At 33.5% G+C, this 12,550-nt stretch overlaps 1 protein-coding gene across 1 annotated transcript; it reads left to right on the top strand.

The window, feature by feature from the left end:
* The first annotated feature begins 1,375 nt into the window (after window positions 1-1,375).
* Window positions 1,376-6,815, top strand: LOC126706835 (uncharacterized). The gene is made up of 4 exons (XM_050406387.1): window positions 1,376-1,516; window positions 3,839-4,007; window positions 4,188-4,989; window positions 5,355-6,815. The coding sequence occupies exons 2-4, from the start codon at window positions 3,989-3,991 to the stop codon at window positions 6,742-6,744; spliced, it is 2,211 nt and encodes a 736-aa protein (XP_050262344.1). The 5' UTR covers window positions 1,376-1,516; window positions 3,839-3,988; the 3' UTR covers window positions 6,745-6,815.
* The last annotated feature ends 5,735 nt before the right edge of the window (window positions 6,816-12,550 follow it).

Genomic DNA, 12,550 nt, shown 5'->3' with positions numbered 1-12,550 from the left:
AGGAAAGAAAAGAAAAAAAAAATAAAAGGGTGAGATTAAAGACATACTTGCATAAATGTACCCTTCAATAAAAGAATATTTTAGAAATCAAAGAAGTTTAACCTCTTTGAGATCTAAAATATGTTCACTTATGGAAAAGAAATTCTTAACGCCAAGGCTTCTAGAACATCTTTAACGTAAGGAGAGCAAAGAAGTCTGAAAAAGAAGGGCTTTGAATGTTGGGAGGCCTCCTCTATTTATAGAGGTGTTAGTTGTTTAGAAAATAAGCTAGGTTTTGGTTAAAAATTAAGTCCAATCAGCTTAAAAAGGAGATTTGGATAAGAGTAAACTGATTTTTCAGATCAGAACAAGTTTCAATATTTTGATCATATCATTTTACTCAAAATTCTGATTTATATGAAATTTTGATAACCGAAGGGAAATTCGATTCTCTACACCTTTGCCACAAATAGCCTAGTCCAAATTTTGAGTTCTACTATGCCAAAAGTGTCTTGGAACATGAATCTAAAATCTGCTACTTGATTAGCACGTTTTTGAAGTGTTTTCCAAGTCTAAAACTGTATTTGGACGAATTTTAGAGTTATTTTCATGATAAAATCTTCTGTTTTCCTTAGTTTGGCTATTTAATTAACTAAAATAAAATAAAAAATTTGGCTCAAAGAGGAACAAGGGTAAAATATAGTAATACCTCCTAACTTTTGTTGTTGTGACAATAATACCCTTTAACCCCCCCCCCCCCCCCCCTTTTTTTTTCATTTCAAAAATTTATTATATAAACTTTAGTACTATAGCAATTAAATCCTTTATGTCCATTCTCAGCCTATTTTAATATATATTTTTTCACTCAATGATATACTATCACTTACTTTAAGGCCACAAGGGAAGGTACTCCGAAACATGAGTAAGAGCATCTCCAACAGTTTCAGTAAATTTTTATATTGTTTGGAGAATGAACAGTGACATTTAACTTTTACATACCCACTTTTTCAAATACACTTCCAACAGATTCTTTATCCCATTCTTTATCTCATTTAAATATTATTTCTTCATTCATTCTTTATCATCATTTATTTTCCTATATTTATTCCTACCAATTATATTTTTTTTAATGAAAAGTGTTATATTTACAACATTTTTTATAATACTTTCACAACAAAATTTATGTGGAAAGTTGTTACTAATTCTGATTTGAACTCACCACTGAAATTATTTTTTTTTTCTTGCCAATATTAACTAATAACAATTTGTTACTTAAAATTTATTGTGAAAATATTGTGGTCAAATTTCTCAATTAGGATTTTTTTATTCTTTCATTTCATTCTCCTCCACACACGGGTCCTCTATCCCCCTTCTTTTATTTCTTTTTCTCCTTTTCTCCTCCAGAACCTTCCAGCAACATCTCATTTGCTCTTCTTTGTTCCTTAAAAAAGAAAAATTTTGCTCTTCTCTGGCCTCCACCGCATGCATCTCCACCGCCGCTCCAGCCGTTGCTCCAACATCTCCACCGCCAGGCTGGGTCAGATCAGCTTTTTTATTTTTTATTTTTATACTTGCTTGTTCTGATTCAAATTTATTTTAAGAATTGGATTTTGTTTTGTGGTTTGTGTTTTGTGTTTGGATTAGTTCTTTTGCTCATGAATAGGTCTCTCTCTTTTCTCTTTTTTCTTTTATTTTTTCTGATTTCATTTGGTTTATGAGAAAAAAAAAAAGCAACGGCAACGGAGAGAATGAGAGGGGGAAAAAAAAAAAAAAGGAGAGGAAGCAACCGAGAGAATGAGAGAAAAAAAAAAGAAATCTGGATGAGAGAGAAAGAATTGATAAAATAAGGAGTTGATATAATATTTTAATACAAAAAATTCAATTGTTAATGTATAGTAGCTCATCAGATCTGATGAGCAACTGTTCATTAGCAAAAAAAATTTCCGGATATAACTAAGCTGTTGGAGCATGAACAAGAATATATAAAGCATAAACAACATAAAATATTTTTTATATTTTGACTATGCATTGACCGTTGGAGATGCTCCAAGGAGGATTGTTTGTCCATTCTCCAGCTGGAAACAACTGGAAGCTTTTCACCTTATAATCACATGACTTTAATTAAAGCTACTTTTGTCGGTAGGCTGGATTTGTCTTTTTGAATTTGGGATTAAAAACTTGCATATGCCTGTCTAAAAAAAAACTTGCATATGCAGTATTTTCAATTGGGGGAAAGCCCTGGGGTGGGGTGGCCTTCATTACTAACTCGCATTTAATTTTTTCAACTTCCCAATACCACGCCAACTTGGTTCATGGGTAATTATTCAGTGTTTCGAAAAATATTGTTATATGGCATTCTCTTTTCTTTTAAAATAGTGGACTTCGTCATTCCACAGGTGAGACGAAGAAGCAGCATATCCCCACAATTCTAGAGTATTTATTATTTTTTCTTTGGTTTAGAAAAATATATTGTTGTATGGTATTCTTTTTTTTTTTTTTTTTTTCCACAAAATAGTGGATTTCGTCATTCCACTAGGAAGCATTATTGATTCATTTTTCTTTAGTTAAGAAAAAAATAAAATAAAATAAAGTGGTTACTGCATTAATATTCTCAACGAGCCATGTCAATTGTCAACTTCTTTCTTCAAAATAAAGAATTGGTATTGGCAAGTGCATTACCATGTACGTAAATTTTTTAAAAATAATAAAAAATTGTGAGGATAAATTTCAACATGCTCTGATGCTCTTCGACCAAAGTCTTATCCTAGAACATTTTTTTTTCCTGAGAATCGTCTTATCTTATTGGAGTTGGCGTGTCATTGTAAATGTGTGTTTCCATTAAAAAAAAAGAAAAAGAAAAAGAAAAAAATGAGTCGTCTTATCCTTTATGGTTGGAACTACATAAAGAAATATGAGTAGAGCGAGGCTAGGAGAACACAATTCTCTGCATTTGTTAATATTTTATTTTAATATTTGTTGATATTCTTTTTCTATTCCATATTTTGAGCAGTGGTAGATTTGAATTGTCGTTGCGGTCCTATGCATGAGATTAGGATTTGACACTAATATATTTAGTAATTGTCAGAAGATTTAAAATTTATGAACTTTTCTGTTCATTGTAATTTTTTAAGAAATTTCTTTTAGCTGCTATGTTATTGGAGATTGATTGTCAATGGACTGTCAGCTATTGGAGTTGTTTTTTTCAGAAAAGTCTTTGAAGTTTTATTTGTCATTGAATTATTATTATTTTTTAAATAATTATTGAATTTTGGGATGGCTTTGACCACTTACATGCGGAAGTTTTACTGGTATCATTGTCATATGCCTAGTTCATATATTTTGTTTGGGGCTTGACAGTTTTGGCCATGCACATTAATTTGATATTGCCGAATTTGAAGTTTAATGTGCCCAGGTTGTTATTGCATACAACTATGGGAGTATACTCCTAGCATACTCCGGGATTATACTCCTGAGGCGCACAATAATTTTTCAATTACCCCAACATTATGCCATAGTTTTATCTCTCCAATGTATATTACAATTTATGATTCATATTCAAAGATAAGTCAATAGATTAGGTAGGCACATATATCTAATCTGATTGAAATACAGAGGACGCATGATGTGAGTGGGTAAAAGTTAGGCACAGGAATTTTTTAGGTTAAAAATTGAATCCTGCGGGCCACAAGGAATTACATAGTGGTGCGAAATTACTTCTCTTCCTAGTGTAAGTTAAGCCATCTTGAAAATTATTCAGAAAAACTAGTATGATATTGCCTCTATCCTTTGTTTCCTACAAAATCTTAAAAATTTAGTAGATAAGAAAAAACTCCCAAGTAAATTAATGTTTTTAACACAGCCTTAAAGCTCATGGAGGCTGGAGTACTCTTGGACAAAAAAGTTCCTCCTTCCTCTCCCCCCTCTCACTCTGTCGCTCTGGCCACACATACCAAAATACAAACGAAACTACCCTTCTGATGAAAGTACCCATTTGGAAGCTAAATCGCCAATGATGCCGATGCCCACAGGTAGATACTTTAGTAAATGAGCAAACTTTCAGTAACTTCAAATTTCTGTATTTCTTTTATATGTTTGTTGACTGCTAGTATTACTCTACTTTGTTGACTGCTAATCACTTGGAGTTGTACTAGAATGTTGAATGCGTTTTCTTTTTTCCTAGCTTTAATAATATGCATGTAAATTATCAGTTGATAGCAGTATAATGTTTATCAAGAAGAGGAGGTTGATGGAGGTGATTCCTCCAAGTTGGAGGAATATGTGGACAGAATGGCAGCTACGAGTGTTGGTTCTATTTAGTCTCTCTACCCAAATAATTCTCGTCGTTCTGGGCAAGCGCAGAAAGCGTGTTTCGGGATCTTGGATCAGATTTACTGTTTGGTCAGCCTACTTACTCGCTGACTCAATAGCATTAATGGCTGCTGGCATAATCTCAAATGAACTAGGAGGTGTTAACGATGCCAATGGTTTAGTTGATCCAAAGCATGAGCTCGTAGCTTTTTGGGCACCCATTTTGCTATTGCACTTGGGTGGCACTGATACCATTACTGCTTATTCCTTGGAAGACAACGAGTTGTGGAAAAGGCACTCATTGGGAGTGGTTATCCAAGCAATTTCAACATTGTACATTTGGCTCACAGCCTGGACAAGTCCTAGTCTTTCTCTACTCTCTTTTTTGATATTCATTGTTGGGCTTATGAAATACGGAGAAAGAGTACGGGTCCTCTTCTTGGCAAGTGAAAAAACATTTAGAGACTCAATTCCAGATATCCTTACTGATAATTCTAAAATAATGGAGAAATGTAAACTGAAGCAGTTGGAGGGATACCATCTCACAAAACATCTGGTTTTTGAGGTCGAGGTACCAGATCTTTCAACTAATAAACCGTTGAATGATGTTCATCCTGATGCAGATGAATTACTTGAAGCGAATCGCTTACTTGAGATGGTCAAACGTCTCTTTGCAGATTTCATAATAAGCTCTCAAGATCGGTTAGTATATGCACTTGTTTTGTGACTTAATGTATCTACTCTGTGTTTTATTGTTTAGGAATTTTAATCATGATCCTTTATTATAACTTAAATCAATGCATATTGATTATCCTTGATTCAGAAAATGATCATAGCTTCCATATATGGGTCTTAAAGAGCCTTTTAATTTAGTGGTATTGCCTCTTATTCTTTATAAGAAGGGCCAAAGTTTAAACACCCCTTGCCCAAATGTTTTTAGAACTAAAAATGTAGTTTCTAAGAGTTTATTGATGTGGACGAAAACTGCGAGACCGATCCACAAAAACCATTACTTTCTCTCTCTCATTCTCTAATTCTTTTTATTTTCTTCCTTTATATTTTAACAGAGATGTAAGCGTAAAAATATTCCAAGAGCTATCTGCTCTACAGGCTTTCAAGGTTATTGACATTGAACTCGGTTTTATATACGATTTCTTATACACGAAGGCAAACGTAATCTACTCTCGCTTGGGCATCGCTCTACGAATTATTGCAATCTTTATCATCTCCATTGTATTGGGGCTATTTCTCAACCTCAAGGAGAGGCATCATCACTCCAAGATTGACGTTATTATAACCTGGGTATTGTTGGCCGTTGCTCTTTTTATGGAGTTGTATGCATTTAGGGAATTACTTATCTCTGACCAGACCGCTTATTGGTTAATTAAGAATAAAAAAACCACTTTCTTAGAAGTCATAAATCGTACTTTACGATCTAAAGCTATCAAAACAAAGAGGTGGTCAAATTCCATTGGTCAGTTCAGTCTGCTAAGCCTTGCCTTAAGCAAAAAAACCCTGCCTCTCTATGGAATCCTACAGATATTTGGCATTGATGAAATGCTTGAGATTCACTTAGCCAAAAAAAAGTTGAAAAAAGAAAAGCTGGAGAGTCAACCATATGATATTCCTCAGGAACACAGTATTGATATACAATATTTGATCTTTTGGGCGATCAGGAATATTGTAAGGGAATCGCCGGAAGTGAGTGGCTCAAAACTTGAAGATTTGTATGGTCTTAGGGGAGGCCGCACCCTTGAAAAGTTTCAACGTCGTGATCTTTCTTGGAGTGTTGAATTGGAGTTTGACCAGAGCATCCTCATCTGGCATCTTGCTACAGAAATCTGCTACTTCAAAGACTTCATAAGTCCCAATGGTATTCATGCACCGGCCAATGAAAAATCAGGCGAACGAGAACCGAAAGAAGCCTACAGTGAAAAAGGTTTACTGCGCCAAAGATGCAATTACCTATCCCGATATATGCTCTACCTTCTAGTAAAGCATCCTAATATGTTACCAATTGGGATGGCACGTATCAAGTTCCGGGACATTTACACTGAGGTCGGAGACTTCATTGAAGAACATACTGGCGAATCAGTTGAACACATTGAACTAAAGGCAGCTTCAAAGAAATTGAGTAAAGTGAAATCCGAGGTCATGCTAACAGTTGGAGGAAGGGACAGAAGTAGAAGGGATAGAAGCAATAATGTGATATTCCATGCATGTAAGCTTGTTTCAGCATTGGGCGAAGATGAGAAGAAGTGGGAACTAATTAAAAATGTTTGGCTTGAAATGTTGGGTCACGCTGCTAGCCAATGTAAAGGAAGACTTCATGCTCAACAACTTAGACGAGGAGGGGAGCTACTCACTCATGTATGGCTTCTCATGGCACATTTTGGCTTAAGTGATCACTTCCAGAAATCACGTAGCCGTGTAATAGCTGAAACTATTATAAGATAGGCTAAAAAATATTATTATTGTCTTTGTTTGTACTAACTAGTTGATGTGAATACACAGTGCATTTTAAACTATTTTATATGAAATTATATTATGTTTCATGTATAATTCTTATTGTGTGTTATTAAATTTCGGTTATCAACTTAAATTATATAACATAACATGTCATTAAAAAGAGAACACAATCAAGAATATGAAGCAATTGCTAGACTTAATTGATAAATATTTAATGCTTTTTATCAATTTAAATATGCAATTATATTTCATATTCCTGATTACGTGGAATAAAATTTACTTTTATCTTTCGTTGCACTTTATTTTCAAAGCAACCCAATACGAGAGAAAATATCATATTACCAATCAATCATTTCTTTATAAATCTTATCAATATAATCATAAATAAATGCACTTACCTTATTAACACTCTATATGATTACATAGCACAAATTTAGACTACTTTAGCGTGTCTTTGGCAAAGAATTTGATAAATAAACAGATTTTTATAAATGAAGGGATTTACATCTCCATCATTTAAAATCCCATCATTTATAAATTTCTTTGTTTGGCTATAAATATTTACAAATGATGGGATTTTAATCAAAGTAATCAAATCCTTTATCCAGTGGCGGAGCTAGGAATTTATTTTTGGGGGGGCCATATATAAATTTTTTTGTGTGTGTGTGAAATGTAAAATAGTAAGATACAATACTTCATAACTCAATTTTTTCCCTTTTATTTGTTGAGATAATTGTTAAAATACTTACATGTTCATTTTAAAAGATGATAAATGTTTAATTATTGTAATTTGTTGACATATATATTTATGGATTGTATTTTATTTAAATGAAAATTAAGTTTATTTTTAAACTTTCTTAAATATATATGTATATTATCAAGTATGAGGAGCCAAAATGATAAAATTATTTAAAAATTTACAAAATTTTTAGGATATTTTCAAAAAAAATTATTTTTTTCAGAAATTTTGAAAGGGCCCAAGCCCCCTTGGTCATCAAGTGGCTCCGCCACTGCCTTTATCATGGATGAATTTTGACCTTCATTTTAACGAGCTGATCCTACTAGTGGAAGAGGTGATCATAATTACATATTTCCAGAGTAGTATCCTAGCCCTCACAAAGAGGGTGGGTCCTAAGTGGGTCCCACATGGGGGGTCCATGCCCTCTGTAGAGGCCGAGCGTTGTATATAGGGTGTTTTGTTTTGTTTTGTTTTTTTTTATTTATTTATTTATTTTTTTCTCTGTTTTCTAGAGTTTGACTTGCACAGCACTGTAAAAGGTTTCAAGCCTGGCACCGCCAATGCTGCAGGCTATACTCACCAAATAAAAATAGCTCATTTCCTTAATGAATCCCGGACGACCATAAACAACTAAGTCTCCCCCCAGGTCTTCCCTCTCTCTCTCTCTCTCTCTCTCTCTCTGTGTGAAAACAGCTTCTGGAGGAAATACTCAAGACGTGCTATATATACTAACGACAATGAACCAGATAAGAGTGTATACCTTTCTTTTTTGCTTTTTGATACATGAAAGTGTGCTTATGATTTGGTGGGTTTTTTTTTTTTTTTTTTTTTTTTTTTTTTTTTTTTTTTTTTTTTTTTTTCTTTATGTGGAGTTTTGAGTTTGGCTCTTTATTTCATTCATTTTCTTTCTTTGGTTGCCTTTTTGGGTGGCTAGTGAGGCACCGGATCGGCAGGTTGCACAGGTCCAACAAGTAGAACAAACTAGCAGTGATGAGACAAACTTAGTCGACGAAATGGAATTGGAAACTGATGAAATCAAACAAGTTGAACAATATAGTGAGGCAGACGCAGTCAAGGGAAATGAACTCAGAACAAAGAAAGGAACAAAGCCCCCACTTAATTTCCTGCCTTCCTGGCGATTTTGAAAGACTATAACGTACCTATCGACACGTCTTCCCTTGACAAGCTGTGTAAACAGCTCTATGCTGGAGTGTTCTTAGACAGGTGCATGGCCAGAAATTTTTGCTTTGGAGGCCAAAATAAAACAATTATATTGATTTGCAATTCAAAAAAAATTCAAAATATGACATTCATACATACATACATGTCTTGGCGCACTAGTTTAGAAAAAAACAAACATTAAATCCAAAGCAAGTGTTAACTATATATGTATCATGTATCATATATATATATGTGTGTGTGTATTTATATATGTATGTATGTATATCATAAGATTGCTGCTAGAATTCTTTTTATTAGTGTAATTCATATTAGCACTCAAAATACCAAAAAGCTAATCAACCAATTGAGCATTGTAAGGAAGAATTAATGAAGAGAAATTGAAGAAAGAGCACTCGGTAATGGTAATGAGTAGAGTCTTTTGGATGGCTATAAAGGGCAAGGGGATATTGTAATAGTTTTGGGAAATTGCAAAACTTAAGTATAGTATCTAAAGTGTAATACATTAGAGGTCTGTTTGGATACAACTTATTTTGCTGAAAACTGAAAATTGAAAACAATAAAAAAAAATAATAAAAAAGTTACTGTTCACGCGTTTAGTACTGTTCATAAGTATAAAATCACTGTTCATGGACAATGAACAGTGCTAAAAGTGCGTCCAGGAAAAAAAATGCAGAAAACGCAACGCAAGAAACGCAATACCCAAATGCCACCTAGGTTTCTCAATTAAATTCAAACACATGTTTACCATGACAAATAAAATACAAACAATATTATCATTTTTAAGGAAGATTAAATTCAATACAGAGCTTAATTGGAAAATATAATATACTACACCTCAGTTTTATGACTTTATGCTAATAGGAAAATTGAATGACTAAAAAGTGGTAAAAGTGAGGAGTAAAACTGTAGTAAAGGACTTGGACATGTACATCAGGACATGGACATTGACATCAGGACATGGGATAATATAGTCTTAGGCTCTTAGCAAGAAAATAATTAAATAAATAAAGAAGGGATCTGCCAGTAGCTGTGCTTTTAATGGAGAATGTAAAAAATAAAATGAATGAATCTTTATGAAAAGTGGAGATTTGAGGTGAGGGAAGGGAGTACTTATGGCTGATGTGTAGAGGGGGGGGGGGGGGGGGACAAGTTTTTCATCTTGTGGGGGCCAACTCTTAAATCATAGGAACTGAGAACTAGTTTTCCCTACAATTAGAGAGGATTTAAAAAATTTTGGAGGGGCCATGGCCCCCCAATGTATTACTTAGCTCCGCCTCTGTTCTTAGAGCCGAATGCACTAACAAGTTCTCTATCGATTTCCCCTCATCTTATATTCATGGATGGAACATTATCATATAATTAGTACATATTTCATAGTCATTCTTTGTAATATTAAGTGTGCATTTGGAAAGCATGTTTTGCGCTTCCCACGTCCACATTTTGCATATATTTTTTTTTTAAGCCGTGATTGTTGACTTTTCTCCCGTGAACAGTACACATGTGCATTGTTCACGGGACCCACAAACTTCACTTTTCAGCAACTTTTTCAATAAAAATAGGTCATACGGTACTATTTATACATTTAAAAATTATTTTACTACAATGTTTTCAGTTTCAGTTTTTAGTTTTCAGCTGTATCCAAACGGACCCTAAATATATTTATTATCTAACCCTTATCTGTGAAATCCAAAATAATGCACCAATATTTAATATTTTTGCATTATATGTTTCATAAATAGTTGCTAGAAAATAGTTCATTCTTTTTATCTGTGTTCCTTTGGTTTAATCCCAAATAATAATTTCTGCTTTTTTAAAAATATTGTTTTCTCAAAAAATAATATATTGTAAATTTATGGAAATTTTTTATGTAAGAAAATTAAAAACAAAACAAAACAACATCATTTTGGGCTAACATGAAAACCTAATTGGATAAATTTAAAAATTAGAAAACTTAATTAAACGAAATTGAAGTTACAGGCCTGAATTGAATTTTAGGTAATATTGAAAGGTTGAATTTGTAATTTGGCCTTATTTTTATGTGTAGGTCTTTGGGAAAAGTAAGAGGTCTAATGGCAATGATTAGCTTAAAAAATTAACGGCAATGATCTAATGTTACTATGGTTTTAGGATTTTTATTTCTTGAAAGAACGGTTTTAGGAATCGCATCTTATAAATAGAAAAGTAAACTATTATGATTATTTTTGTTACTATTATTTTTCGTTTTCCCATTATTATGCTTTTCATGTTGGTATTCATACCACTGCAGAAGTATTATGTTCACGGGAAGTTAAACAAGAATTGCTTCGTATTGTTTGCCAAAAAACTGTCTATCGGTTGGATTGATCATGATCAGTATTGGAGATGGATCGAAGAGAAAGATACAAGGTATGTTAAGACCCTCAAATATATATATGGAGATATTTGTAGTTGTAGCACAAATTTTGTTTAATTTAATATTCTTTTTTAATCTTACTTGGCTTTACAGCGGCAAAGTCATTGAAGTGGCTGAGCTATTAGGAGTATGTTGGTTAAACATTGAAGGGAAAATTCGTACAATTGATCTCTCACCAGTAACTGAGTATGAAGTTGTGTTTGTCGTAAAGATAAATAATGATTATCAGGAGTACTATGAGTGGAAGAACTCAGTGACTCTAACGATAATTCTCCCAAGTTCGAAACCTCTAACTCACTCAGAAAATTTAAGTGGAAAACCCAGAGGAATTTGGATTGACGTCAAGGTGGGTGAATTTAGAATGACACCAGAAAATGTTGGAGAGATTACATTCAGACTGGGTGAATATTCTTCAGAATGGAAGGGGGGGCTTGTCCTGAAATGTGCCATCATATGACCGAAGAAAGACCAGGCACTTGAAAGGTAAGCTTTATCTATTTATCCATTGTGGAGAATGCGTAATCATCTGTAATAAATAAGCAAGTTTTATATAAAGGTCAATAATCAATGCAATATACGGAAATGTTTAATCGTTTCTGTTAAGAGATTTGTAATTTAGTGATATGTATTGTCCACTCTTCTTTACAAGAAGAACCACAATTCAAATTCTCATTTTTCATTGTTGTAACTATTGAATTATCAAAATATATAGAGCAAATTAGACTTAGCCCATTTATGGTTAGGTCCATTTTGATTTTTTCATCTATAATTTGAAAATTATTACTTTATCCACCTGTTGAGGTAATCTTTGCTAGACAGCTATTACCCACCTCTTCCACTACCATTAAAAAAAACACATTTTAACACTAAAACTTAAAAGAAAACGGATCAAACACCTCCCAAGAAAACCCTTCTCACCATTTTCCTGGGATTCAGAAATCCTTCTTTTTTTAACTTAATGCATGCTTGAAAATAGTTGATACCCATTTTTGCGACACATTTTCTTCAAGCCCGACTTTCTTGTGAGCTCAATTCATGTATTATATTTTATTTTTGTTCTTTTAAGCATAGCCCAAGCCCATGCGATTTATTGGAAGAAATTGAGGAAGTGTGGTTTAGAGAGTATGAGTTGGTTCCTTTTGGACCTTTGCTACCAAGTGGGCAAGAGACACTGGTAGCACCTTAGGCTCATGGAGGAGGTCTTGTACTCAAAATTTCCACCTCAAAAATGCTTTTATGCTCTAGGTGACTGTGCCCTTAATTTTCAGCCCAGCTCCATTTTCCACACCAAAACACAACTGACTCTAAGAAAAAAGCTGAACAGCCTAGCCCACTTAGCCACCCAAATGTAGTTTTCCAAGACCTACAAAGACCAGAGAAAGTAGCCATGAAGAGGAAACAACTTTGTTTCCAAAATCATGTAAAAAGCAACCAAACCTTTCCCTAAGCATAAAACATAATATATCAAGTCATAGAAATAG

Source organism: Quercus robur, chromosome 11, assembly GCF_932294415.1.
Source record: "Quercus robur chromosome 11, dhQueRobu3.1, whole genome shotgun sequence".
In the NCBI taxonomy this organism is placed as follows: Eukaryota; Viridiplantae; Streptophyta; class Magnoliopsida; order Fagales; family Fagaceae; genus Quercus; species Quercus robur.
This window is presented reverse-complemented; position numbering and strand designations above follow the sequence as displayed.

What these genes read in the sequence shown, in the direction of transcription:
- LOC126706835 (XM_050406387.1), top strand. An exon ending in ATAATAAGCTCTCAAGATCG is followed by an intron (nt 4,990 to 5,354) that starts GTTAGTATATGC and finishes ATATTTTAACAG; the next exon opens with AGATGTAAGCGTAAAAATAT.